Raw genomic sequence first — 24,708 nt, 5'->3', positions numbered from 1 at the left:
TTAGTTTGTTTGATAAACTAAAATCTCACAAACTGCGTGGTGCAGCCAAAAAATATATGCAATTTTAAAAATAAATAAAAATATACATCTTCTGGACAAACACCATCAAGTCAATGTATTTCTGTGATTCATTTTCTATTTAGCACCAACATGTTCCAACTTATTTTCCATTTAAAATTTTATTTTACTGAAAACTTCAGCTGCTTAGTCTTTTCTATAAGGTTTTTTAAAAAAATTATTACTTGTATTTTTATCACAATAAGAGTAACATATATAACATGAATAAGATGTAAATAGCAAAGTTGCTATATGTGATAACATTGCATATACAGAGAAATCTCAACATTTTGGGTTTTGGTTACTTTTCATTTCTATGCCAACTGAAAGAGGTATAATTAAGTGGAAGAATTTAGAATATCTGCATTTTTTCCCTCTATCATTCTATTATATCTATCTATCTATCTATATATATACACATGGGGTCGCAAAGAGTCAGACACGACTGAGCGACTGATCTGATCTGATCTGATATATACACACACACAATTATATATGGTAAAATACATAGTATAAAATTTAGTTTTAGCCATTTTTTAAATTGAAGTATAACTGACCTACAACTGTATGCTTGTTCCAGCTGCACAACATATTGATTTAATGTTCTAACTCATTACAAAACAGTCCCCACCATTTCAACCATTTTTAAGCGTACAGCTCAGTGGCATTAAGTACATTCATTTTGCCATGCAACCATCACCACCATCCACCCCCAGAACATTTTCTTTCATCTTCCCCAACTGAAACTTTATCTATTAACAATTTCTGTAGGATTTTGTAACAAAATTTTAAATTCATGGATTAGCTTTTGGCTGTATCAAATTTTATTAAAACCAGGTTCTACCATTTTGAGCCTTTGACCTCCTATGTCTGGGGTCCATTTTTTAACATCTGAATTTTTTAAATATTTATTTTGCTTATGTATTTGGTTGCGCCAGGTCTTAGCTGTGGCGTGTAGATCTTTTAGTTGTGTCTTGTAGGATCTAGTTCCCTGACCAGGGATTGAACCTGGGCCCCCTGAACTGGGAGTGTGGAGTCTTAGCCTCTGGACCACCCGGGAAATTCCACTTTTTGGTGACTTTTATTTTTATCATTTTAAAGTTGCAATAATAGTACAAGGAATAATCATGTACCCTTTACTCAGATATTGTTTACATTTTGCAGATGTGTATTATCATTCTCACTCGCTTCCTTTCTCTCTTTCTCTCTATAACACACACACACATAACACACTCATACACATATATGTATACATTTTTTAATCTGAGCCATTTTTTGAGATTTTCTTGAGGCATGGCTGATTTACAATATTATATAAATTAACTTTCATGTATACAAACATAGTGATTTACAATTTTTAAACATTATACTCCATATATAGTTGTATCGGCTATTTTCCCTGTGCTGTACAACAAATCCTTGAAGCTTATTTGGGTTTTTATTTTATTTATTTATTTATTTTTGGCTCTGCTGGGTCTTCATGGCAGTGCGGGCTTTTCTCGAGTGGTGGGAAGCAGGGGCTACTCTCCAGCTGGGGCAGGAGGGCCTCTCAGTGCAGTGGCCTCTTGTGGAGCACAGGCTCTACACTGTGCAGGCTTCAGGAGCTGCAGCACATGAGCCCAGCAGCGGTGGCTCCCGGGCTCCAGAGCACGGGCTCGATAGCTGTGGCGCACGGGCTTAGCTTTTCCACAGCATGTGGGATCTTCCTGGATCAGGGATCAAACCCACGTCTCCTGCATTGGCAGGCAGATTCTTTACCACTGAGCCACAAGGGCTAATCTGCTCAAAGTGTTAGTTCCAAAGATAACATCCCAGGGCTTTCTGGGATGAAGCCAGACGTCAGGTGGAGCCCAGGACCAAGCAGACATGAAAAAGTGGAGCAAAATAAATAAATAAAAGGGACAGGGACTTCCCTTAACCACTGGGCGGTCCAGTGGTTAAGACTCTACACTCCCAGTGCAGGGGCTTTTGTGGTTCAATCCCTGGTCTGGGGACTGAGATCCCACATGCCATGTGGTTTGGCAAAACAGAAACAAAAAAAGGAACAAAAACTGGTTTAGAAAGCTCCTTCTCTTAGTGCTGGTTGCAAGTTGTCATTTCTGCTTCACCTTCTCAGCCAGAGGGGTGGCTCTGGGCGACACACACGGCATGGACCTGGGCCAGACCTTCCCTGGAGCCCACCTGATCCAGGCGGGGGGAGGGCCATGGAGATTTGTATTCAGGTTCAGAGCAGCATGAAGAATTGACTCTGGCCGGGGGGTGGGGTAGGGGGGCGAGTGAACAAACAGAGGCGCTCCTGGGTCGGGTAGAGCTGAGGCCAGCGGGAGAGGGAAGCAGGGGGGCTCCCGGAAAAGCTTCCCAGTCGGGATACACGCGGGCGGTGGCAGGGTTCAGGTGTCATCAGGACTCCTGGAAGATTGTTTTCAAAATAATCTGCAGCAGGAAGGAAAAAATACAATAGCTCTGGAGTTGGAGAGGCTCTTGGGAGGATCTCTTGGGAAGGAATTTGATTAAAGAAACAGGCTGCCTTTGTGGTCACAGAAATGTAACTTAAATGAGCTCCTTTCCATCTCTCATTTGAAATGTTTCCATGAACCAAACATACACTTCCCTCCGGCTCGCTGCCTGTTCCTGTATGAACCATGAGCTAAGAATGGCTTGACATTTTTAAACGGTTGGGGAAAAGAATTGAAACAAGGATATTTTTTGTGACATGTAAAAATTACATAACATTCAAATTTCTGCATCCATAAATAGTTTTATTGGAGCATGTGTGTGTTAAGTCGCTTCAGTTGTGTCTGACCCTTTGCGACCCTGTGGACTGTAGCCCGCCAGGCTCCTCCATGGGATTCTCCAGTCAAGAATACTGGAGCGGGTTGGCATTTCCTCCTCCAGGGGATCTTCCTAACCCAGGGATCCAACCTGGATCTCCTAAGTCTCCTGCATTGGCAGGCAGATTTCCTACCACTGAGCCACCAGGGAAGCCCAGGAGGCAGCTTTTGAGTAGCAATGGCAAGAGTTGGGTAGTTTTGTCAGAGACCATATGGCTTCCCAAATCTAAAATATTTATTAGGTTTTTAAAAAACAGATGTCATTTATGGCTAAGGTGGCTCAGTGTTAAACAACCTGCCTGCCAATGCAGGCATTGCGTGCTGGGTCACTGGGTTTGGAAGATCCCGGGTTTGGAAGATCCCCTAGTCAGACCCATCCAAGCACATGTGTATACACATTTATGAATGCTTGTTTTTTTCCTCAGTTAAAAAAGTAATACAAGGGATGTGTCCCTGGTGGTCCAGTGGCTCAGACTCCATGCTTCCAATGCAGGGAGCATGGTGTTTGATCCCTGGCTGGGGAACTAAGATTCCACATGCTACATAGCATGGCAAAATAAATAATTAAATTAATTAAACAAGGAGTATTCATTTTAAAAAGTAACACATGTTCACAGTAGAAAATAGGGAAATCAAATTTTTTTTAAAAGCACTTGCGATACCACTGGTAAATGGTTTTTTCGGATGCATATACATGCCTCTAAGGGCTCCAAAATCACTGCAGATGGTGACTGCAACCATGAAATTAAAAGACGCTTACTCCTTGGAAGGAAAGTTATGACCAACCTAGATAGCATATTGAAAAGCAGAGACATTACTTTGCCAACAAAGGTCTGTCTAGTCAAGGCTATGGTTTTTCCAGTGGTCATGTATGGATGCGAGAGTTGGACTATGAAGAAGGCTGAGCGCCGAAGAACTGATGCTTTTGAACTGTGGTGTTGGAGAAGACTCTTGAGAGTCCCTTGGACTGCAAGGAGATCCAACCGGTCCATTATGAAGGAGATCAGTCCTGGGTGTTCTTTGGAAGGAATGTTGCTAAAGCTGAAACTCCAGTACTTTGGCCACCTCATGCGAAGAGTTGACTCATTGGAAAAGACTCTGATGTTGGGAGGGATTGGGGGCAGAAGGAGAAGGGGATGACAGAGAATGAGATGGCTGGATGGCATCACCAACTCGATGGACGTTAGTTTGAGTGAATTCCGGGAGTTGGAGGAAAAGGGGACGACAGAGGATGAGATGGCTGGATGGCATCACCAACTTGATGGACGTGAGTTTGAGTGAACTCCGGGAGATGGTGATGGACAGAATGCCTGGCGTGCTGTGATTCATGGGGTGGCAAAGAGTTGGACATGACTGAGTGACTGAACTGAACTGAAGGGTCTGGCTGTATAAGTATCATAAAACTAGGGAGATGCTAGGTTAGTTATTTTTTGTGTTTTTGCTCTTACTTTTGAATCAGTTTAATATATCCTAAGAAATTTTCACAAACTTCAATCTATTACCTGATTATATCAGAAATTAACCTCATTAGATATTTAGGTTGTTTCCAAGTTTTGAACATTAATAAAGCTGTAAAGACTATCTTTCAGTGTTTCTCTGATTATCCTGAAAACAAATTCCAAGCATCAGAATTACTGGGTCAGCAGACTTGCATCCATTTTGCCAAGCTGTACCCCAGAAACATCAAGTTGACATGTGTTTTCACCAGAAGGACGAAGGAAGCCTCCCCCACTTCACCACATTCTCAGCAGCACTGGACATAATTATACTAGAACATTTCCATTGAGAGGTGGGAGAGGGCTCATTTTCAGTCACATTTCTATGATCAACGTGAAGTGAAAGTGAAAGTCGCTCAGTTGTGTCCGACTCTTTGCAACCCTGTGGACTATACAGTCCATGGAATTCTCCAGGCCAGAATACTGGAGCGGGTAGCCTTTTCCTTCTCCAGGGGATCTTTCCAACCCAGGGATTGAACCCAGGTCTCCCGCTTTGCAGGTGGATTCTTTACCAGCTGAGCCACCAGGGAAGCCCTATGATCAACAGTGCATTTTAATCTTCCACATGTCTACTGGCCATCTTTATTTATTTTTTAATTATCACTAATTCTTTGTCCATTTTTTCTATTTATTTCTGTTCTTAAAGAGGAATAAGACCTGCTCTTATTACACTTAGTAAGAGGTACAAACTACTACATATAAAATAAATAAGCTACAAGGTTATATTGTACACTGCATGGAATATAGCCAATTTTTATAACTTTCAATGGAGAATAAGCTATATAGAAATATTGTATCACTATGGTACACATACTACTGCAAATCACCTAATTCCAGTTAAAAAAAGAAAAAGAACCATTTTATTGATTTGAAGGACTTCCCTGCTGGCTCAGTGGTAAAGAATCCACCTGCTAATGCAGGAGACATGGGTTCGATTCCTGGGTAGGGAAGATCTCCTGGAGAAGGAAAATGGCCACCCACTTCAGTATTTTTGCCTGGGAAATCCCATAGACAGAGAAGCCCAGTGGGCTACAGTTTACGGGGTTGCAAAAGAGCTGGACGTGACTTGGCAACTAAACCGCAACTGATTTGAAAGTGCTCTTTGTGTGGTAAGGATATTAACTATGTTAATTAAAATGGAACGCTATAGGGAGTTCTCTGGCAGTCCAGTGGTTAGGATCCTGGACTTTCACTTCGGAGGGCCAGGGTTCAATCACTGGTTGGGGAACTAAGATCCCGAAGCAGCCAAACCGAACCAAACAAAACCAAAACTCTGAATGCTATCAAAGTCCTATTGCGGTGGCAGCTAATCAGGGCTGGAGGGAGGGGGAATTGGAGGAAGGTGGTGAAGGGTACAAACTTTCAGTTATAAGATAAATTATAAGACAGATAAGCACTAGGGATATGATGTACAGTGTGATAAATTTAATTAACACTGCTGTATGTTATATATGAAAGCTGTTAACAGAATAAATCCTAAGAATTCTCATTACAAGGGAAAATTTTTCTTTTTCTTTTCTTTTCTTTTGTATCTATGAGATGGTAGATGTTCACTAAACTACCATGGTTCATTTCATGATGTTTGTAAGTCAAATCACTATGCTGTACACCTTAAACTTATACAGCTCTGTGTGTCAATTTTAACTCAATAAAACTGGAGGGAAAAAGTAAATATTAAAAAAAAGTACAGCTAATCAGGTACCCACTTTCTGAGAAAAAGAAAAGAGAAAGTAGTAACTATATTTTCTGGGTCCATGGAAAATATTTTCCCCAATCTATCCTTTGATTTTTTTTAAATAATTTTTTAAATTGAAGTATAGGTGATTTACAATGTTTCAGGTATATAGCAAAGTGATTAAGTTTTATATATATATATATATATATATATATATTCTTTTTCAAGTTCTTTTCCTTTATAGGTTATTACAAAATACTGAATATAGTTCCCTCTGCTATAGTTCCCTCTACTATATGGTAGTAGGTCCTTGCTGTTTATTTTACATGTGTGTTAATTCCAAATTCCTAATTTATCCCCCTCCTTCCCTTTTGGTAACTGTAAGTTTGCTTTCTTGTCTGTGAGTTATTTTGGTCTTGTGAATAAATTCACCTGTATTGTTTTTTAAGATTCCACATATAAGTGAAATCATATGTGTCTTTGACCTCACTTAGTATAATAATCTCTAGGTCCATTTATATTGCTGCAAAAGGCATTATATCATTCCTTTTATGGCTGAGTAAAATTCCAGTGTTTGTGTGCATTTGTATAAAACACATCTTCTTTATCCATTCATCTATGGGTGGACATTTAAGCTATTTTAAATAGTGCTTCTATGAACACTGGGGTGCATGTATCTTTTCGAATTAGAGTTTTTGTCTTTTCTGAACAAAACAAAAATTCCAGTCCTGGACATAAATCAGGAGCGGAACTGTTGCATTGCTGGATCATAGGGTAACTCTAATTTTAGTTTTTTAAGGAACCTCCATGCGGTTCTCCATAGTGGCTGCACCAGTTTACATTCCATCAACAGTGTAGGAGGGTTCCTTTTTATCCTTAGACTTTTTTTTATTATTATCCTTACACTTTTAAAAGGGTTCACCATATTAAATTTGTACTAAACATTCATGTGGTCAAATCCATCCAGCCTATCCCCATGGAGCTGCCGTTGCGTCTGTGCTCACACACAAGCAGGCTAATACTTTTCATACCTGCCTGGCCCCATGAAGATCCCATTGGTGTGCCCAGGACCAGCCTCTGCAGATCACCTGGGGCTGTTTCAGAGGGAGGTGAAGTTCAGGAAGCAAGAGTGGCCCTCCATCCTTATCGTCAGGTCCCCTGGATGCCAGGATGCCAAAGAACCAGCAAGGGACTCCCTGTACCCTCTGCCTGCCCACCCTGCCTCACATGTAAGGGCTGTGGCAAGACACATTCTGTCACAGTGAAGGGATGCACCCTACCTGGGTGAGCACGTAGTCCTCCTGGGTTAGGTTCCAAAGGATTTCAAAGTGGTCCATATCATGGAGCTCTTCAAAGGAGGCTTTCCACCCTCCTTGGCACAATGTCTGTGTAAGAGAAATGAGGGAAGAAGAAACACGAGGCTAGTTGGCAGGGAGGGCGTGTGGAGCTGGAGAAGGGCTCTCACACCTGCTTACCAGGTGCTCACTAAGTATTTGTTGAAGAAATGACTGGTATCATAGGGTCCATTTGGGTGAAATAAACAGGAAGATAATAAGATTGGACGACCCTCAACCTCGAGCCAAAAGAGGGGTGCCTGGGGTACCTGATAAAACTCCCTGGACTGTCGGTGGAATTCCGGGCTGTCGTGTTGGCCCACAGTCACCAGGATGCGGCAGGCTGGATCCGCGGGCTGGGTGGGGGCCGTCTCCAGCTGCCACAGCGGGCTGTTCCTCTGAGCATCCTCCCTGGTGTGGGGGTAGGTGTGGTCAGGACAGAGGAAAGCATTTGCTGCACCCCTGGCCCTCCTCACTGGCTGCAGGCCAGCTGAGGGGGATGAGGGGACAAGTGACTTACAGGGCTGGGAGGAGGGGGGCATTCTCAGAGGTGTGCATGATGGGCTCCAGGTCGTAGACCCCACTCAGCAGGAAGAAGCCTGTGAAGGTAAAGAACAGTCACTGAGCCAGGCTGCTGGATGGGGCAAGATGGGGCCAACCTGCCTCCAGGGCCAGAGGGGCAAGACAAGGGAAGGGGCAGAGAAGAAGCAAAGCAGGCCCTGCTCCCTGGGCCCAAAGCCCCCAGGTCAAGCCACTCACAGCTGTTGAGATTTCAAGCAACTGGTATAGACCCTCAGGCCCATCAGGGCAGGGTGAAGGCTGCCTAGTGAGACTCATTCCCCGTGGAAACCTTTGAGGTTGGGCGTGACTCCATGCTTGGTCCAGTCGGCCAGGAGCATCATGGCAGCGAGGTGGGCCCCAGCAGAGTGTCCACACAGGTAAATTCCCCTTCAGTGGGTCAGAGCAGAGAGCGGGGTTTGCCTTCAGTGTAGTCAAAGCAGCAGCCAAGTATCGAGGGGGGGTCCCATTTGCCTTCTGCTCCAAAGCCAGAAGGGATGGCTGGGCTGCATCCAAGGAGATGGATCCACTGTCCTCCCACCCAGTCTGACAAAAGGAAAATTTGCAGTGATACCCACTGGTTGCCTGGATACTGCTTCTGGACAAACACGATGCTCTGGGTCACCTGGTCTACCATCTGGTCCAGGGTGCCTGTGCAGAGGGCAGGAGCTGTGTCAGGCTCCATCAGGGGCTCTCTCCCCTCCAAATCCCAATGGCCCTTGTACCTGCGAGACCACCCTCATTACCTTTGGGGGCAATGTCATAAGCCACTATCACCACGGCCACTCCCTGTGCTGTCAGTGGGTTGACCATGAAGGCTGATGTGTCTTTGCTGCAGAAGGAGACAAAGACATAACAACTGGAGGCCACTTGGCCACTAGACTGCTTCAGTATCTGGTCCACCCAGAGCCCTGCCCCTCTCTGACCCAGGGCGGTAAGGGAAGAAGTGAGGCTCTGCCCTTACCACATCACATGCTAGCTGTGGTACCCTAGAGACTATATTTAATCTCTAAGCCTGGTTTCTTCCTCTGTAAAATAGAGATAATTATGTTCTTTCTCTTCAGATGCTGTTTCTGAGAACTGAAGATCAGACATGCAGGGAGCCTCACAAGGCAAAGGGTAAAAATGCAATAAGTGCAACATTAAAATGCTGTGGTCAAAGGGCAGTAGATCCTATAATAAGCAACAGTGTCTGTGAAAATCTCAAATACCCCTCTGCTTATCTTAGGGTACCCACTGGGGCCAATCCCAGTTTGCCTGGGACTCTCTCTTTTTTTACTGCTAAAGGCCCCAACCCCCGGGAAACCACTCAGTTCTGAGCAAAATGGGATGGTTAGTCACTGTGGTTCTCCATGATTGGAGAGTAGACTGAACATGCTTTTCACTGAATATAGTGGGTTCAACAGTGTCCTTCCTCAAAAGACATGTCCAAATCCTAAACCCTGGTACCTGCAAATGTGACCTTATTTGCAATAGGGTGTATGCAGATAAGGGCTTCCCAGGTGGTTCAGTGGGTAAAGACTCCACCTGCAATGCAGGAGACTCAGGAGATGTGGGTTCAATCCCTGGGTCAGGAAGATCCCCTGGGGAAGGACATGGCATCCCACTCCAGTATTCTTGCCTGGAGAACCCCATGAACAGAGCAGCCTGGTGGGCTACAGTCCATAGGGTCACAAAGAGTCAGATACGACTGAAGCAACTGAGCATGCACACAATGCAGACATAATTAAGAATCTTGAGATGGGATCATCCTGGATTTAGGATGGGCCCTAAACCCAATAACTGGTGATGTTGTAACAGAAATGAGAGGAAGGATGGAGATGGAGGCACACAAAGACCATGTGAAGATCAAAGCTCAGTTTGAAGTGATGCAGCCACAAGGTGAGAAAAGCTTGGAGCCCCCAGAAGCTGGAGCCTTCGGAGGGAGCGCAGCCCTGCCCACACCTTGATTTCAGACTCCTGGCCTCCAGGACTGTGAGAGAAGACATTTCTGTCCTAGGAAGCCCCCACGTTTCTAGTAAGTTGTTGCAGCAGTCCCAGGAAAGGAAGAGGCCAGGCAAAGATGAATCCCCTCTTTTCTCCATTCATCCACATTCCCTGGCTCACCTTCCGCTCTGCCAGTATCCTCCATGAAAAAACACCAGGAAAGGCATAGCTGTAGGACAAAACAAAGGGCGTGTGGGCCAAGGCAGGGCTCCCAGCTGAGATCTGAGGGCAACCACCAGCCCCCAGTTACCTTCAGATACTGCCTCGGGAAGGTAGATGTCCAATTTCTCTCCGTCGCCGTCTCCGTAGGGGACATCGAGCAGGCTCCTCCCGGTGGCCCGGGCCCTCTTGGTGGCTGTCTCCGGAAATGGACAAGTCACTGTCAGCACAACTTCAGGCAGCAGCACATTCTGTTATTATTTTGCTGAAAGCCCCTTTGGGTTGACCAGTTGGCTCCAGAGGTCAGTGCTTCCCCAAATTCATATGGTAATTGGGCCTGGGGTCTGAAGCATTCCCCCAGATCCGTAGTTAAAAAGACATCAGACTGGCCCATCTGAGTGGAGGCAGTACTATCTCCGATGTCTGTCTCTGGTGAGCTGGCAGTCGACCGGCATAATTTCTACCTCTACTCTATTACATGTTTATTATGAGTGTTACCCTTGGCTACATGCTCCTGGAAGTATAAACTTGTCCAAGTATTTGAAAAAATAATCTTCTAGAAACTAAGATATAAAATCACTTGAAACAAATAGATAATAAAACACTGCTGCTGCTAAGTCACTTCAGTCGTGTCCGACTCTGTGCGACCCCACAGACGCCAGCCCACCAGGCTCCGCCGTTCCTGGGATTCTCCAGGCAAGAACACTGGAGTGGGTTGCCATTTCCTTCTCCAATGCATGAAAGTGAAACATGAAAGTGAAGTCGCTCAGTCATGTCCGACTCTTAGCGACCCCATGGACTGCAGCCTACCAGGCTCCTCCGCCCATGGGATTTTCCAGGCAAAAGTACTATAAAACACTATGAATATATAATTGAGTGCCATGATGGCAGAGGTCAGAGTGATGTGAAAATTGGCTTAGGACTGGGGTTGAGAGAAAGGAGGAAAGGAACTGTAAATAAATTAAATATCAAAGGCGAAGGTGTAGAGGTGGGAGTGAAACAGAGCAGGACTCTATGGTCCTTGTCCCCCATGTCATCTGCTGCCTTTTGTCTGTGGAACATTAGCCAAAGAATAAGTTTAATCAGAGAAGTGAGAAAATGCAGAAACGAAGGAAAACAGTCAAAGAAGACCAAATAATAATAATAATGTCATAAAACATAGGCAAGGACTTTTAGTTCCTTCTCAAGGGCTATAGATTATATTCTGAGCCATATCCTGTGAGCTGTCTTATAGATAAAGCCCGCACCATGTGGAAAAATTTAACTACAAGATGACTAGACTATAGCCAGACAATGCAATCTGCCATAATTGTAAGAACTGGCCTCAGAGAAATGGAAACAAACCGACTGTGGAACTGAAGATTAACTGTACCTAAAACAATCAAGATGATGCTGGTCAGACCGCTGGTGACCAATTTCAAGATGACTGTCAGAGCTGACTGTGCTGTTTCTGCCTGTAGCTCCCTCCCTCTGTCTATAAAAGCTCTTGCCCCCTGATTGTCAGGGGGCAAGTCAGCATTTGAACAGGTGTCTGCCTCACCCTCGCCTGCTGAGTTGCTGGCATCCAAAATAAAGCAAATTTTCATTTCCACCAACCTGGCCTCTTTATTGGCTTTTGAGAGGCGAGCAGCCAGCTGGGCCCCACTTTCATGAAGAGGAAGGGACTCTCTATGTTCATGGACTTTCAATGTCCCCCAGAGGCCCCACTTTCATCACTGAAACCCGGGCAGCTCAGCTCCCGCCACCACTGGGCACCGGGGAGTGTAAACTGGTAAGTTCTTCCTGTGGGCCAACTTGGAGATATGTACCGAAGCCCAAGAAAATCATATTCCTTGATGCATAAGACCTTATCCATCCATTATTATAAGGAAGTAATCAGAAATATTTTTAAAGACTTGCTTTAAAGATGCTCACACTAATGCTATTTATGACACTAAAACATTTTAGACACAGCCCAAGGGACCTGCAACAGAAAACTGGCCAAATCCATTATGGTATATCCCCTTTCTCTCCTTTACTTTTGACCTCAGCATTCATCCATCCTTCATATATTTTTATTTGCTGTCACCCTCACTAGACCATAAGCTCTGTGACAACAAGGGCTTTGCTTTGCCCACCTCTGTACAACAGAACCGGGTACATCAAAACCATTTAAAGGAAAATAGTGTAGGGAATTCCCGGCAGTCCAATGGTTAGGACTCTGTGCTTTCACTGCCGACAGCTCGAGTTCAATCCCTGGTCTGGAATGAAGATCCCACAAGTTATGCAATGAATAAATATTTCAATACACAGTGTTGGGTCAATTGAATGGGAAAAAAAAGTTTTTCGATCCCTATCTCATACCATATCAGATCAGTTCCAGATAGACTACAGCTTTAAATATAAGAGCAAAGACAATAAACCTTTTATTTTTATGTTGCTTTTTAATGATATGTTTTTTAATATTTATTTTTATTTATTATTTGGCATTGCATTTATGATAATAATTTGAAATGTATTTTTAAAAATATTTTTTATTTGTTTTATTTTTGGCTGTGCTGGGCCTTCTTTGCTGCACACAGGCTTTCTCTAGATGCGGCAGGGATCTCTAGATCCTTCACTGCGGTGCATGGGCCGTGGCTTCTCCTGTTGCAGACCACAGGCTCTAGATGCAAGGGCTTCAGCAGTTTTGGTGTGTGGCCTAAGTAGTTCTGGTCCTTGGGCTTAGTTGCTTCGTGGCATGTGGGATGTTCCAGGACCAGGGATCGAACTGGTGTCCCCGGCATTGCAAGGTGGATCCTTTTTTTGTTTGTTTGCTTTGACACAAAAGTAGGATTTATTGGTGGACGTGAGTAAAGAAGAGACAACGCCAAGGCTCTCATCGGTGCAGGGCCCACCATTTGTCCAAGGGAACACTATCAGGCTGTGTTGACCCCACAGCCATCTGGCATGAACTGTTACTCTGCTTACATGTTTCAAATTTATCCAAATTAAACTTGGCAAATTCCCACTTCTGGTGGCCAGGGAACTTGAACCTGGCCCTGCACAGGGCCTCAGTCACATGCTCCTTGTTCTGCAGCTTGGTGAGGATGGATACATGTTGTTGATGCGGATGACATGGAAGGGGTGGCGCCCCACTTGGATGTGAAAACCATCTTTGCCCTGTTTTCACCATGGACTTGTTGGCACAAATCCGGGCAGCCTCCAGGGCTTTGGAGGAGAGTTGCTCACACTCGTCTGACACCGTGTGGCCATGGAGTAGGAGCCCATCCACTTTTGCCTTCTTCTGCTCCAGGTCAAAGATGCAGATCTTAGCATCAGGGACACCTTGGCAGAAGTCAGACTTTGGGTTCAGTTTGTTCTGACAATACCAGTAACACCGGGTGGGGCGGCAACCCATGGTGAGACTAAGATCTTAAATGGGGTGCCAAAGGGAAAGAGCGAGGCGGATTCTTAATCACTGGACCACCAGGGAAGCCCTAACTTGAAATGTCTTTTAAGAATGTCATCATATTTTGTAAACTGTGTTGAAAAGTTGACGGGCAGGTACCTGTGAAAGTTATGAGCTATCTGAGCATTAAGTGAGATGCCATTACTTACTTTTTCTTTTGAAAAAATAATAATCCGCTTATAAAAATATACAGCAGCCATTTCCATGAAATACCCCTGACAAGGTGACTGTCATTATTCATATGGATATGGAATCTCTCTCCCCTAAATCCAAATGGCAGCATATGAAATGCATTTCTGCCTGTTTCACTTAATATTTCTTGGAGAGCTTTCCTAATCAGTACATAGACAGCTTCCTCATTCTTTTCTTTCTTTTTTAATAAATAGGTAACTTGCTATTCCGTCCTATGGCTGCACCTTAATTTATTTAACTGGTTGTGCCAGTTTTTAGGCCAAAGCAAACCTCACCAGATCATCAGGAAAGTCTCTTGGCTTCCTCTCTGTTTATCCTGAATCCTGAATTTTCTCCCTGCGCCCACTGAGACCACCCTGGATCCCCCTCACCTCTCCCCCGTTTTCACCAGGGCTCCCTGCAGCCCTGCAGGTGTGAGCCAGGTGTAAATTGCATCACATCCCATTGATCTGAGGTTCCTGTCCATTGCTGGGGCTGCCCTAACAAAATGTCATACATACACCCAGGGGCTTCGACAACAAGACATTTATTTCTCGAAGTTCTGGACCCTGGAAGGGAGGATCAAGGTGCTGGCAGGGGAGGTGTCTGGCGAGGGTCCTCCCCGGGATGGCAGAGGGCTTTCTGGCTGGGGGCTCCCGTGGCTTCTTTGGGTTTGGGAGCAGCTCTCCCTCTCTCTAGGGAGACGAACCCTCTGTGTCTCTTCAAACAATCCTACTGGATCAGGACTCCATCCTTCTGACCTCATTTAACTTTTTTCTTCCTTAGAGGCCCCCTCTCTAAACACAGCCCCACTAGGAGCTAGGACTTCAACGTGTGAGTTTTTTAATAATAATAATTATTATTTTTTAAATATTTATTTATTTATTTGGCTGCATCAGGTCTCAGTTGCAGCACTCAGGCTTAGTTGCTCCTCGGCACAGGGACCTTAGTTCTCCGACCAGGAGCGAACCCGCGTTGCCTGTATTGGAAGGCAGATTCTTAACCACCAGGGAAGTCCCAAGTAATTATTCTAAGGGAAGACAGTTTTTTCTCCTTTTCTTTTCTTTGGTTGTGCTGTGTAGCATATCTTAGTTCCCCAACCAGGAGTCGAACCCCTGCCCCTTCAGTGGAAGCTTGGAGTCTTAACCACTGGACCTCCAGGGAAGTCCCTTCAACACATGAATTTTTCAGTCCATGACAGCCCCACACTCCCTCCCAAAAGCCCCAGAGCTCCTCTGCTCACCTTCCCTGAGAGGTCTGCCAACCACCTTCCCTTCAGGTGTGAAGGTGTTTGTTCTGGACAAACTCCTCATACCGCAGGCTCAGCAAAGGGGTGCGATTTAATTAACACAAGAGTTCTGGAAGTACACGTGGACCCACGAGATTTATGCTGTGCCAAAACGAAGAAAAAGATAATGAAACGTAAGCTCTAAGTAGAAGAGCAATTAAAACCAAGCAGCTGTCAAGATTCGTTGTCACGCATTAAAAAAAGTCTCCCTCTGATATTAAAAAACCCAACTGAGCCTGACACAGAGAAACTGCCTCTCTCCAGGAGGTGGCGTGATGGGTTGATGGCAGGCAGCTGGGTGCAGGGACAGAGACTAGGGTGACTCACTGTCTCCCCCCAGAGCCTGAATACTGCCAGCCCTCCAGGTGCTGCATCTACAGGCAGGGACACAGGGGGGCTTCAACAAGACGCTCCAGGATAAACCCAATTACAAACTTCCTTTTTTGAGAAAGCAAAAATTCATTTTCTATTGCTTACAGTCCAAAGTGTCACAGCTCTGACAGAGAGAAATTGCCCATCTCCAGACCCAACTGAGCACTGTGTGAGAGCAATTAGGAGAGGCAGGGGCCAGAATCCCTAGAGACTAATGCAGGTGTGGGGCGGGGAGACCTGTCAGACGGTGTCAGAAAGCTGAAGATCAAGAGTTTATCAGGTGCTGTGGGAGCAATTTAAGAAGTGGTTAGGGTCCACCAGCCTTCTTTTTTTTTTAAGTTATGCTCTATTTTTATTTATTTATTTTCTGTACACTCTTTTTTTTTTTTAGCCTGGTCACACAGTATGTGAGATCTTAGTTCCCTGACCAGGGATTGAACCTGCGCCCCCTGCGTTAGAAGCATGGCGCCTTAACCACATGACCATCAGGTTAGTCCCCTCATCTAGCTTCAGAACTATTCCCTCTCAGTCTTTTAATTCACTTAGAAAACAAATATTTATATAAGCAGCGATCTTGTGCCCATTTTGGAATTTTGCAGTGATAAAATAGGAAAAAAAAATATCCCAATCATGTGTGGCTTACCCCTTAAAGAGGGGGACAAGCAGTTATAACTGTCAGGTAGGAACATGTTCTATAAAAATGAGCCAGATCTGAAAAGACTGCACACTGTGATTCCAACTATTCTGGGAGAAGTAAAACAATGGAACAGTGAAAAGATCAGTGGCTTCTGGGGGTTGGGGTGGGTGGGAGGGAGGGAAGAATAGTCGAATACAGGATTTTTAAGTCTGTCTGTGAAAACAAATAGGGAGGGAGTATCTGGCAGGACCAGTGGACAAGCTGGAGAAGCTCTGGGAGGTTGTGGGGTAGGGGGGTTTCTGGGGTTCAGTCATGTTTAGTTCAAAGTCAGAGAAAAAGCGATTTTCCTTCTGATTCTCCACATATGGGATCTTAGTTCCTCAACCAGGGGTCAAACTGAGGCCCCTGCAGTGGAAGCCTGTGATCTTAACCACTGGAGTGCCAAAGAAGTCCCAACCATTTTAAAGTGAACAAGTCAAAATTGATGGTGTTATTAAAAAGAAAAAAGTGAACGATTCAGTGGCACTTAGCACATTCACAATGCTTTGCAACCATCACCTCTATCTAGTTCCTGAACATTTTTTTCAGGGGTTCCCTGGTGGCTCAGTGGTAAAAGAATCTGCCTGCCAATGCAGGAGATGCGAGTTCAATCCCTGGGTCCAGAAGATTCCCTGGAGAAGAAACTGGCAACCCTCTCCAGTATTCTTGCCTGAGAAATCCTATGGACAGAGGAGCCTGGTGGACTACAGTCCATAGGGTCACAAAGAGTCAGACATGACTTAGCGACTAAAACAACAAAACATTTTTTTTCATCTCAGAGGGATACCCATTAAGCAGCCCCTGTAATCACAGCTTTGTGTCTCTACAGATTGCCCTGTTCTGGATGCTTCACATAAATGGAATCGTACATATAAATAATAATCATACATATAAATGTGACCTTTTGTGCCTTCCTTCTTTCAGTGAGCACGGTGTTTCAGGGTCCATCGTGTTCTAGTATGCATCAGTAGTTCATTCCTTTCTTGTGCCCAAAATAATTCCATTGCACGGACATATCACACTTTGTTTATCCAGTCATCTGCGGATAAATTTGAACTTTTCCCACCTTTTGGCAATTGCGAATAATGCTGCTATGAACATGTGTGTACATGTATTTGAGTACTTATTTTCAATTATTTGGGGTTAGAATTTTTTAACTGAACTATTGTTGACTTATTACATTACATTAGTTTCAGGTATATGACACAGTGATTCAACAGTTTATAGATTATAGTCCATTTAAAGTTATTACAAAATAATGGCTATATTTCCCTCTGCTGTACAATAATATATCCTTGTTGCTTATCTATTTTACACATAGTATTTTCTATCTTTTCTAGAAAGAATTTTTAACACTGTTCATACTACAAAAAAAAAAAAAAAAAAAAGATTGCAGGGAGCTACCTTGTGGTCCATTGGTTAGGACTTGTAGATTTCACCGCCATGGCGGTGAAATTCTTGGTCAGGTAACTAAGATTCTGCAAGCCCTGCAGCTCAGCCAAAAAAAAAACAAAACAAAACACAAAACCCCCACAACAAACCAGGATTGCACCCTATTAATACAGAACGCTTTCTTCCAGGAGAAAATAAAAAGAGACTAGAAGAAACCGCATTACAATGTGAACAATGGGTGGCAGAATTATTGATGGTTTTATTTTCCAAAATCCTTTTCAGTAAGCAAATGCTCCTTTTGTAATCAGAAAACAATTGTTGCCTAAAAATGGCCAGCCTCAGACAGTGCAGGGCGGGGCTATTACAATGTGGTCTGTGAACAATGAGTGCCCCAGAGTGTTTGCTACTGGCCCATGACGCAGGTGTCGGTAAACATTTATATATTAATATATGTAGTTTGGCAGAATGGCTGTTTCTATTGAAATCAGGACTAAGAAATTTGGGCTTTCAAACAACTTGTACGTGAATGTTCACAGCCGCACTTTTCACACTCGCCAAAAGGGGGAAATAGCCCAAATGTCCATCAGCGGATGAATGGATAAACAAAACGTGGTCCATCCACACAACGGAAAATTATTCGTCCATAAATAGGAATGAAGCCCGGGCAGGCTATAACAAGGACAGACCTACAAAACCTTGTGCTAAGGGAAAGCGGCCAGACACAAAAGATCACATCTTGTAGGATTCCATTTATAGGAAACATCCAGAATAGGAAAATCCATAGAGATAGAAAGCAGTCATTTGTTGCCAGGGCCTGCCTAACGGGTAGGGAGGTATCCTTTCAGAGTGATGAAAAATGTTTTGGAACCACACAGAGGAAATAGTGGTACAACAACGTGAATGTACTGAATGCCGCTGACTTGTACACTGTAAAATGGTTAAAATGGTACATTTTAAGTTAGGTGTACCCTATCACAGTTAAAAGTGGGCCCTTTGGTTTTATCTGGGAAAGGAAAAAGAGCCAACTCAACCTTAAAAAGTAGGAGGATCCCTCGGAGAGGCTGTCAGTTGCAGGAGCTGTCAATCACGAGGCCCCCACCCACCTCGCTGGTGATTGGCTCTCCTAGGGCGAGGCGTGGCTTGAGGGACAGGGAGTTTGGAAATGTGCCCCCAGCCTGGTTACACACACACCTTATTTAGTTTCTTGTACAATATATTTTTGAAATTAGTTTCTTGTACAATGAGAAACGCTGGGCTGGAAGAAGCACAAGCTGGAATCAAGATTGCTGGGAGAAATATCAATAACCTCAGATATGCAGATGACACCACCCTTATGGCAGAAAGTGAAGAGGAACTCAAAAGCCTCCTGATGAAAGTGAAGGAGGAGAGTGAAAAAGTTGGCTTAAAGCTCAACATTCAGAAAACTAAGATCATGGCATCTGGTCCCATCATTTCATGGGAAATAGATGGGGAAACAGTGGAAACAGTGTCAGACTTTATTTTTTGGGGCTCCAAAATCACTGCAGATGGTGATTGCAGCCATGAAATTACTCCTTGGAAGGAAGGTTATGACCAACCTAGATAGCATATTCAAAAGCAGAGACATTACTTTGCCAACAAAGGTCCGTCTAGTCAAGGCTATGGTTTTTCCAGTGGTCATGTATGGATGTGAGAGTTGGACTGTGAAAAAAGCTGAGCGCTGAAGAATTGATGCTTTTGAACTGTGGTGTTGGAGAAGACTGTTGAGAGTCCTTTGGACTGCAAGGAGATTCAACCAGTCCATTCTAAAGGAGATCAGTCCTGGGTGTTCGTTGGAAGGACTGATGCTGAAGCTGAAACTCCAATACTTTGGCCACCTCATGTGAAGAGTTGACTCATTGGAAAAGACTCTGATGCTGGGAGGGATTGGGGGCAGGAGGAGAAGGGGACAACAGAGAATGAGATGGCTGGATGGCATCACCGACTCGATGGACATTAGTCTGAGTGAACTCCGGGAGTTGGTGATGGACAGGGAGGCCTGGAGTGCTGCGATTCATGGGGTCGCATAGAGTCAGACACGACTGAGCGACTGAACTGAACTGAACTGAACAATGTATTTTTGAAGAGGAAAAAAAAAAGAAACTAAAATAGTTGCTTAAGTTTACTGCAACTCATTTGAAAAGACCCTGATGCTGGGAAAGATTGAAGGCAGGAGAAGGGGACAACAGAGGATGAGATGGTTGGATGGCATCACCGACTCAATGGACATGAGTTTGAGTCAACTCCGGGGGTTGGTGATGGACAGGGAGGCCTGGCATGCTGCAGTCCATGGGGTCGAAAAGAGTCGACTGAGAGACTGAACTGAACTGAAATTTACTGCTATGCTCCCTGCTTCCACTTCTGGAAAGTGGCCTGCTTATTGATGCTCACCACCTCTGCTTCTGTGAACCGGCCTGCTCATGGCTTCAACCAAACTGCGCAGGCTGGAAAGTCACTAGGACCCGGAAGCCCACGCCATATAAAAGATACCCAGAACAAAGCCTGGGGGCTCAGACACTGGAGGCGATTCCCCTGAGCCCACACCGGAGCTGGATAAACCCTGCTCTTCTGCATCTCTCAGTGTCGTAATCTCTTTCCGTCGCCACGCCTTCTAAAACATTTTTACTGAGAGTCTTAGTTAAACAAATTTAATAGCTACTGGTAGAGGACACAGTTCTTCCAACTTCCCTCTGTTCCCGTGTTCACCTAGCCTGGGAGAGGCCAGGTCTTGGGGGAGAATAAACATGACCTACTCATTGGAAGAGAACAGTGCCCACCGCAAGTTACTGGTGGAAGATGTTAGGATGGAGTAGATCAAAAGAAAAACCATGTCCTTCCTGGTGCAAAAAAGGAAAAGAGAGTTTACCTCCCTCCCTTTTCTTGGAGAATTTATTTTTAGGAGACATCATCATAAATCCTTTCTCTACCTCTTTGGGAATGCATGTAAATATTTTTTAAAGCTAAATGATTCTCTTGCCAGTTTTACAACTTAGGAATGTTTTTCTCAAAGACCTGGGAGCCCTTTGGGTTTTTATTGATATGGACCATTTTTAAAGTTTTTTATTGAATTTTTTACAATACTGTTTCTATTTTCTGTTTTTGTTTTTTGACTGTGAGGCATGTGGGCTCCCTGACCAGGGATCAAACATGCACCCCCTGAATTGGAGGATGAAGTCATAACCACCGGACTACCAGGGGAGTCCTTGGGAGCTATCTCTTTGAAATGTATTATCAGCAAGATAATCCATGGGAGGACAGGATCCTAATTTCAATACCCATCCAGCTACAACTTGCAAAGCCATTTTTTGTCATAAGGATATGGGGATTTTTTGTTTTCCTCTGGATAATGACAATTTGCAAACTCAGATGGCCAGCCTAATGACTAGGTGGATTTAGGAGGGACTAGGGTAGCAGATGGGCTTCCCTGGTGGCTCAGATGGTAAAGAATCCACCTGCAATACGGGAGACCTGGGTTCCATCCCTGAGTTGGGAAGATCCCCTGGAGGAGGGCACGATAACCCACTCCAGTATTCTTTCCTGGGAAATCCCACGGATAGAGGAGCCTGGCAAGCTGCAGTCCACAGAGTCCCAAAGAGTCAGTGCCTGAACAACAACAACATTGTGGTGGTGCCTTTGGGAGGTAGTTAGGTTTAGCTGAGGTCATGAGGATGGAGCCCTTGTGGTGGGATTAGTGGCTTTATAAGAAGAAAGGTGAGCATTTCTTTCTCTTCTTTCTGCCATGTGAGGATGCAGGGGGAAGAGGCTGGCACCTTGACCTTGGACTTCTCAGCCTCCAGCCCTGGGCGAAAGAGATTCCTATTGTTTAAGCCACCCAGCCCATGGCATTTTGTTATGCAACCTGAGCTGACCAATACAAAGACAGATAATATGTAAAATGTAGTATTTTTTAAAATCAAAATTTATGCCAAAGAAGTCGATGATGAACAAAATATCAACATTTCCAACAGAGACAGGCTCCAACCCTTGCATGCACGGCTCTTCTCACTCACCTGGCCTGAATGCCCCATCATCACACTCACCTTCTTCACCAGTGAAATGGGGCAGATGCACTGGCGGCACCTCTAGGCCACCTGGAGCATCGAAAACAGGAAGGGAGGTGGGATGTGAATGTAAAGCTGTCCACAGGGCTTCTCGGGAGGGTTGGCTAAACACAGTCTCCGAGGGCTTACTTCGGGAGTCTCAGAGTCTCTTCTTAGCCCTTGCTTCTTATGAGAGACTTCCTTTCTCTAAAGGGTCAGCTCTTTTTTCCCTCAAGACAATTACAGTAGACAAACAGGTTTGCTACCTGCTCACATAGGTGTCACTGCGCACTCAAATATATACTGAGTCTATAGAGACATATTTGGTGCAGAGCTAGGCATGGTAGGGAACTCTGGAGAGCCCAGGACACAGCTCCAGCCCTATCAGGAGAGGGAAGGTGCTGAAATGTGCTGGAATAACCCCCCACTAGCCTGTCCCTCCAGCTGGGTTATCTCGGTGTAGAGAACATCAATCCCGGGAGCTCCATCTGGCCTGCTGGAACAAAGTGCCTTTGCCAACCTCCAATTTTCCGACTTGCAGGAGGGGCTGGCTGGTTCCTCACCCACACATTCCCTTTGGAACTTGCTTGCCCGGCCCAGCTCAAAAGGTGGCAGCACACAGTCTGGAGACCCAGGACTGGGATGGGAATCAACCTTGAGACTTCACTAGCTTACAGATTCCCAAGCCCTGATTTCATAAAAAAAAAAAAAAAAAAAAAAAGCTTCTTTGATTTCGTAAATAGCAACAACATTCCACTTTTGGCATCTGAGTGGGAGACCTTCCTTTTTTCACTCTACTTCCCTGGGCCACTGTAGCCTTAAGGCCTGGGCATAGCTGGCTGGTTGGCTGATCAGGCAGGGATGTGGAGCACAGTCTCTGAGCCTCCCTCCCCCTGGCAGTCCTGCAGCCAGGGCTTCCCAAGCAGATGAGATGCCTGGACTTTGGGAACTGTCCGGAGAGGCTGGGGCTATGAGGCTCCTCCTCCCTGCCCCAGCATCTTGAACCACTGCCACATGCTAAAGTCCACCCAAAGCGGCCACAGAGAGGTCTCCCAGTACCTTCGTTTCCTATCTGTGAATAGGTCCTCATGGCCTCCTCTGCTCCCAGTCTGACGACCCATCTGCTGGGGGAGTACTGGTTATCCAGCTCCTACGGGACATAGACACAAGGTTCCGTAAGACCTCTGACCTCCACGCAGACCCTGCCCCCACCCCTCCACGTGCCTGGATGCTCTTCTCTGCCTGGAGAAGCCCCTTCCCTGATATCTCTCATAGATGCCCTTAGCTTCCTTCAAGCTCCTCCAGCCTCCAGCCTGGCAACCCAGGCCCCACTGTCCCCCCACTAATTAACTAGATGTTTCAGATACAACAGAAACAAGATTGCAAGTGCTGTCAGACACTTGCAGTGAGGGCAGTGCCTTGCCTTTAACCAGCAGAACAGCCTTGAAGGGAAATGAGGACCCATAAAGGTGTCCCAGTGAATGCCGCCATGGGCACCACTTCTACAGCAGCTAAGATCACAGGAAGCCAGAGAGCTGGGGTGGTCATTGCAGAGACAGTGACGTGAAGTTGATCTTCCCTGACAGGACATGAAGCTGACTGAATCAGCAGAATCAGTGGCCCAGAGGTGAAGAGGAAGGAATCAAAGGTCAGATGATTGGAAATACTGACCAGCCTCAATTGCTGAAACACAGAGGAAGCGGGGCTGGAGGGTGGAGAGTGAGTCTTGGATGTCAAGCTAAGACGTTCAGACTTAATCAGAAAGTAGTAAGGAACCAGGTTTTGGAGAAAGCACTCAGACACACAACCACCACCACAAAACAAATAAAGAAAGCAAACAAAAAATAGGCAAAGGCTGGACTGGGAAATTTGAAGAAAGGGTGGCCTCATGGAAAGGTCTTAGGCTCTACAGTCAGATGGGCTAGGTGCCATCCAAGCTTCAACACTTGCGGGCTCTTTTACCCTGGGCGACTTTCTTACAGTCAGTTCCGTCATCTGTATAATGAGCAAAACAACAGTACTTCACTTCATGTCCATATCCTATAGCTTTCAGCATGGTTAGCCTGGTGAGGCTGAAAGCTATAAGGCATGTACATGAAGTAAAGCTAAGCACTCAGATGTGGGTTTCCTCCTCGTCCCACTGAACAGGGCTCTTGGCCAGTGGTGTTTGGGTCTGTACCGTCTGTGGCCATAGGATGTTTGCAGCCGTACCTGGCACACTCTGTGATTGCTATCATCGTCCTTATTGCTATTATTTACTTATAAGAATGGTAATGCAATGGGTTCTGAGAGTGCTCTCATATTGTAGGGGTTTGTGTGAGAAAAGAGAAAGACAAGAGAGAGACAGAGAGACACACATGCACACACAGAGGATGGAATCTCTTGGGGGCAGTATCCATAACTGTCATCACGTTCTTAGATGTGTCCATGATCTGAGAAAGAACTGCTGCTTAAAATGCAGGAAAAGTAGTCAGGAAATTGAATGATAATCATAAGGAGTGTTTTGCATATGTGGTTTCTTTCTTTTTTAATGAAGGAGAGAGAAAGAGTGGCTTTATTTCCTTGCCAGGCAAAGGGGGAACACAGGAGGCTAGCGGATCAAGAACTGCGCCCCACACATGAGGTTTCTAACCCTCACGACCATCCTGCAGTAATACCAGCCTTTCTGCTTCCTTCAGGTCTGGCACATTCTCTGCACATTGCATAACCTCAGATTAAGGTTAGGAACTTCGGCCCCAACCTCCTCTGGGGTTAATATTTATAAATATTAACATAGTCAGGGCTTCCATATTCTACCCTTAAAATCAGGCTAGCAAAAGCCTGTCTGTGGAGAGAAGTAAAATAAATACCAGTGCTAAAGCTTTGGGGACCTGCTACACAGTACCAACAGCCCCCACAGGAATGATTCTAAACTTTTCTCTTAACTCTCATGTAATGTCTGAGCTACACTCCTCAGCCCCAGCCTCTCTCCCTGTGATTCTCCTACCTCTTTAGACATCCTCTTCCAGGGAGCCTCGTGCCTGTGATTTCCACCGGAGACGTCCATCCCCGCTTTGTACCACCAGACGCACATATACTACGTATGCGCGCGCGACCCAACCTTTTTATAGAAGGTGGGCAGGGCTCCCACCAGGCCCCGCCCCTGATGAACTACGCCCACCTCTCTGGTGACAAACCAGGTCCCACCCCGGAGGAGCCACGCCCACCTTCCGGGGACAGAGCCTG

At 45.2% G+C, this 24,708-nt stretch overlaps 1 protein-coding gene and 1 pseudogene across 11 annotated transcripts; both read right to left on the bottom strand.

Moving 5' to 3' along the window:
* Window positions 1-1,486: 1,486 nt before the first annotated feature.
* AFMID (arylformamidase) lies at window positions 1,487-24,592 on the bottom strand. 11 transcript variants are annotated; one of them, XM_044938620.1, is made up of 13 exons: window positions 24,470-24,592; window positions 22,543-22,633; window positions 21,454-21,534; window positions 10,188-10,292; window positions 10,058-10,106; window positions 8,698-8,783; window positions 8,530-8,602; window positions 8,244-8,341; window positions 7,914-7,992; window positions 7,663-7,804; window positions 7,340-7,444; window positions 7,091-7,153; window positions 1,487-2,490 (listed from the first exon to the last, which is right to left on the bottom strand). In XM_044938620.1, exons 1-13 carry the CDS (start codon window positions 24,554-24,556, stop codon window positions 2,458-2,460), a joined length of 1,092 nt encoding a protein of 363 aa, XP_044794555.1. In that variant the 5' UTR covers window positions 24,557-24,592; the 3' UTR covers window positions 1,487-2,457. The 11 variants fall into 11 exon arrangements, with proteins under 11 accessions (XP_044794555.1, XP_044794557.1, XP_025135392.2 ...); XM_044938622.1 differs by having other exon boundaries at window positions 21,484-21,534; XM_025279607.2 differs by lacking the exon at window positions 21,454-21,534 and adding an exon at window positions 14,941-15,087.
* Window positions 10,822-14,934, bottom strand: LOC123332524 (annotated as a pseudogene).
* Window positions 24,593-24,708: the final 116 nt, after the last annotated feature.

Source organism: Bubalus bubalis, chromosome 3 (genome assembly GCF_019923935.1).
Source record: "Bubalus bubalis isolate 160015118507 breed Murrah chromosome 3, NDDB_SH_1, whole genome shotgun sequence".
Classification (NCBI taxonomy): Eukaryota; Metazoa; Chordata; class Mammalia; order Artiodactyla; family Bovidae; genus Bubalus; species Bubalus bubalis.
Note: the sequence above shows the minus strand (reverse complement) of the source record. Positions and strands in the feature narration are given on the sequence as shown.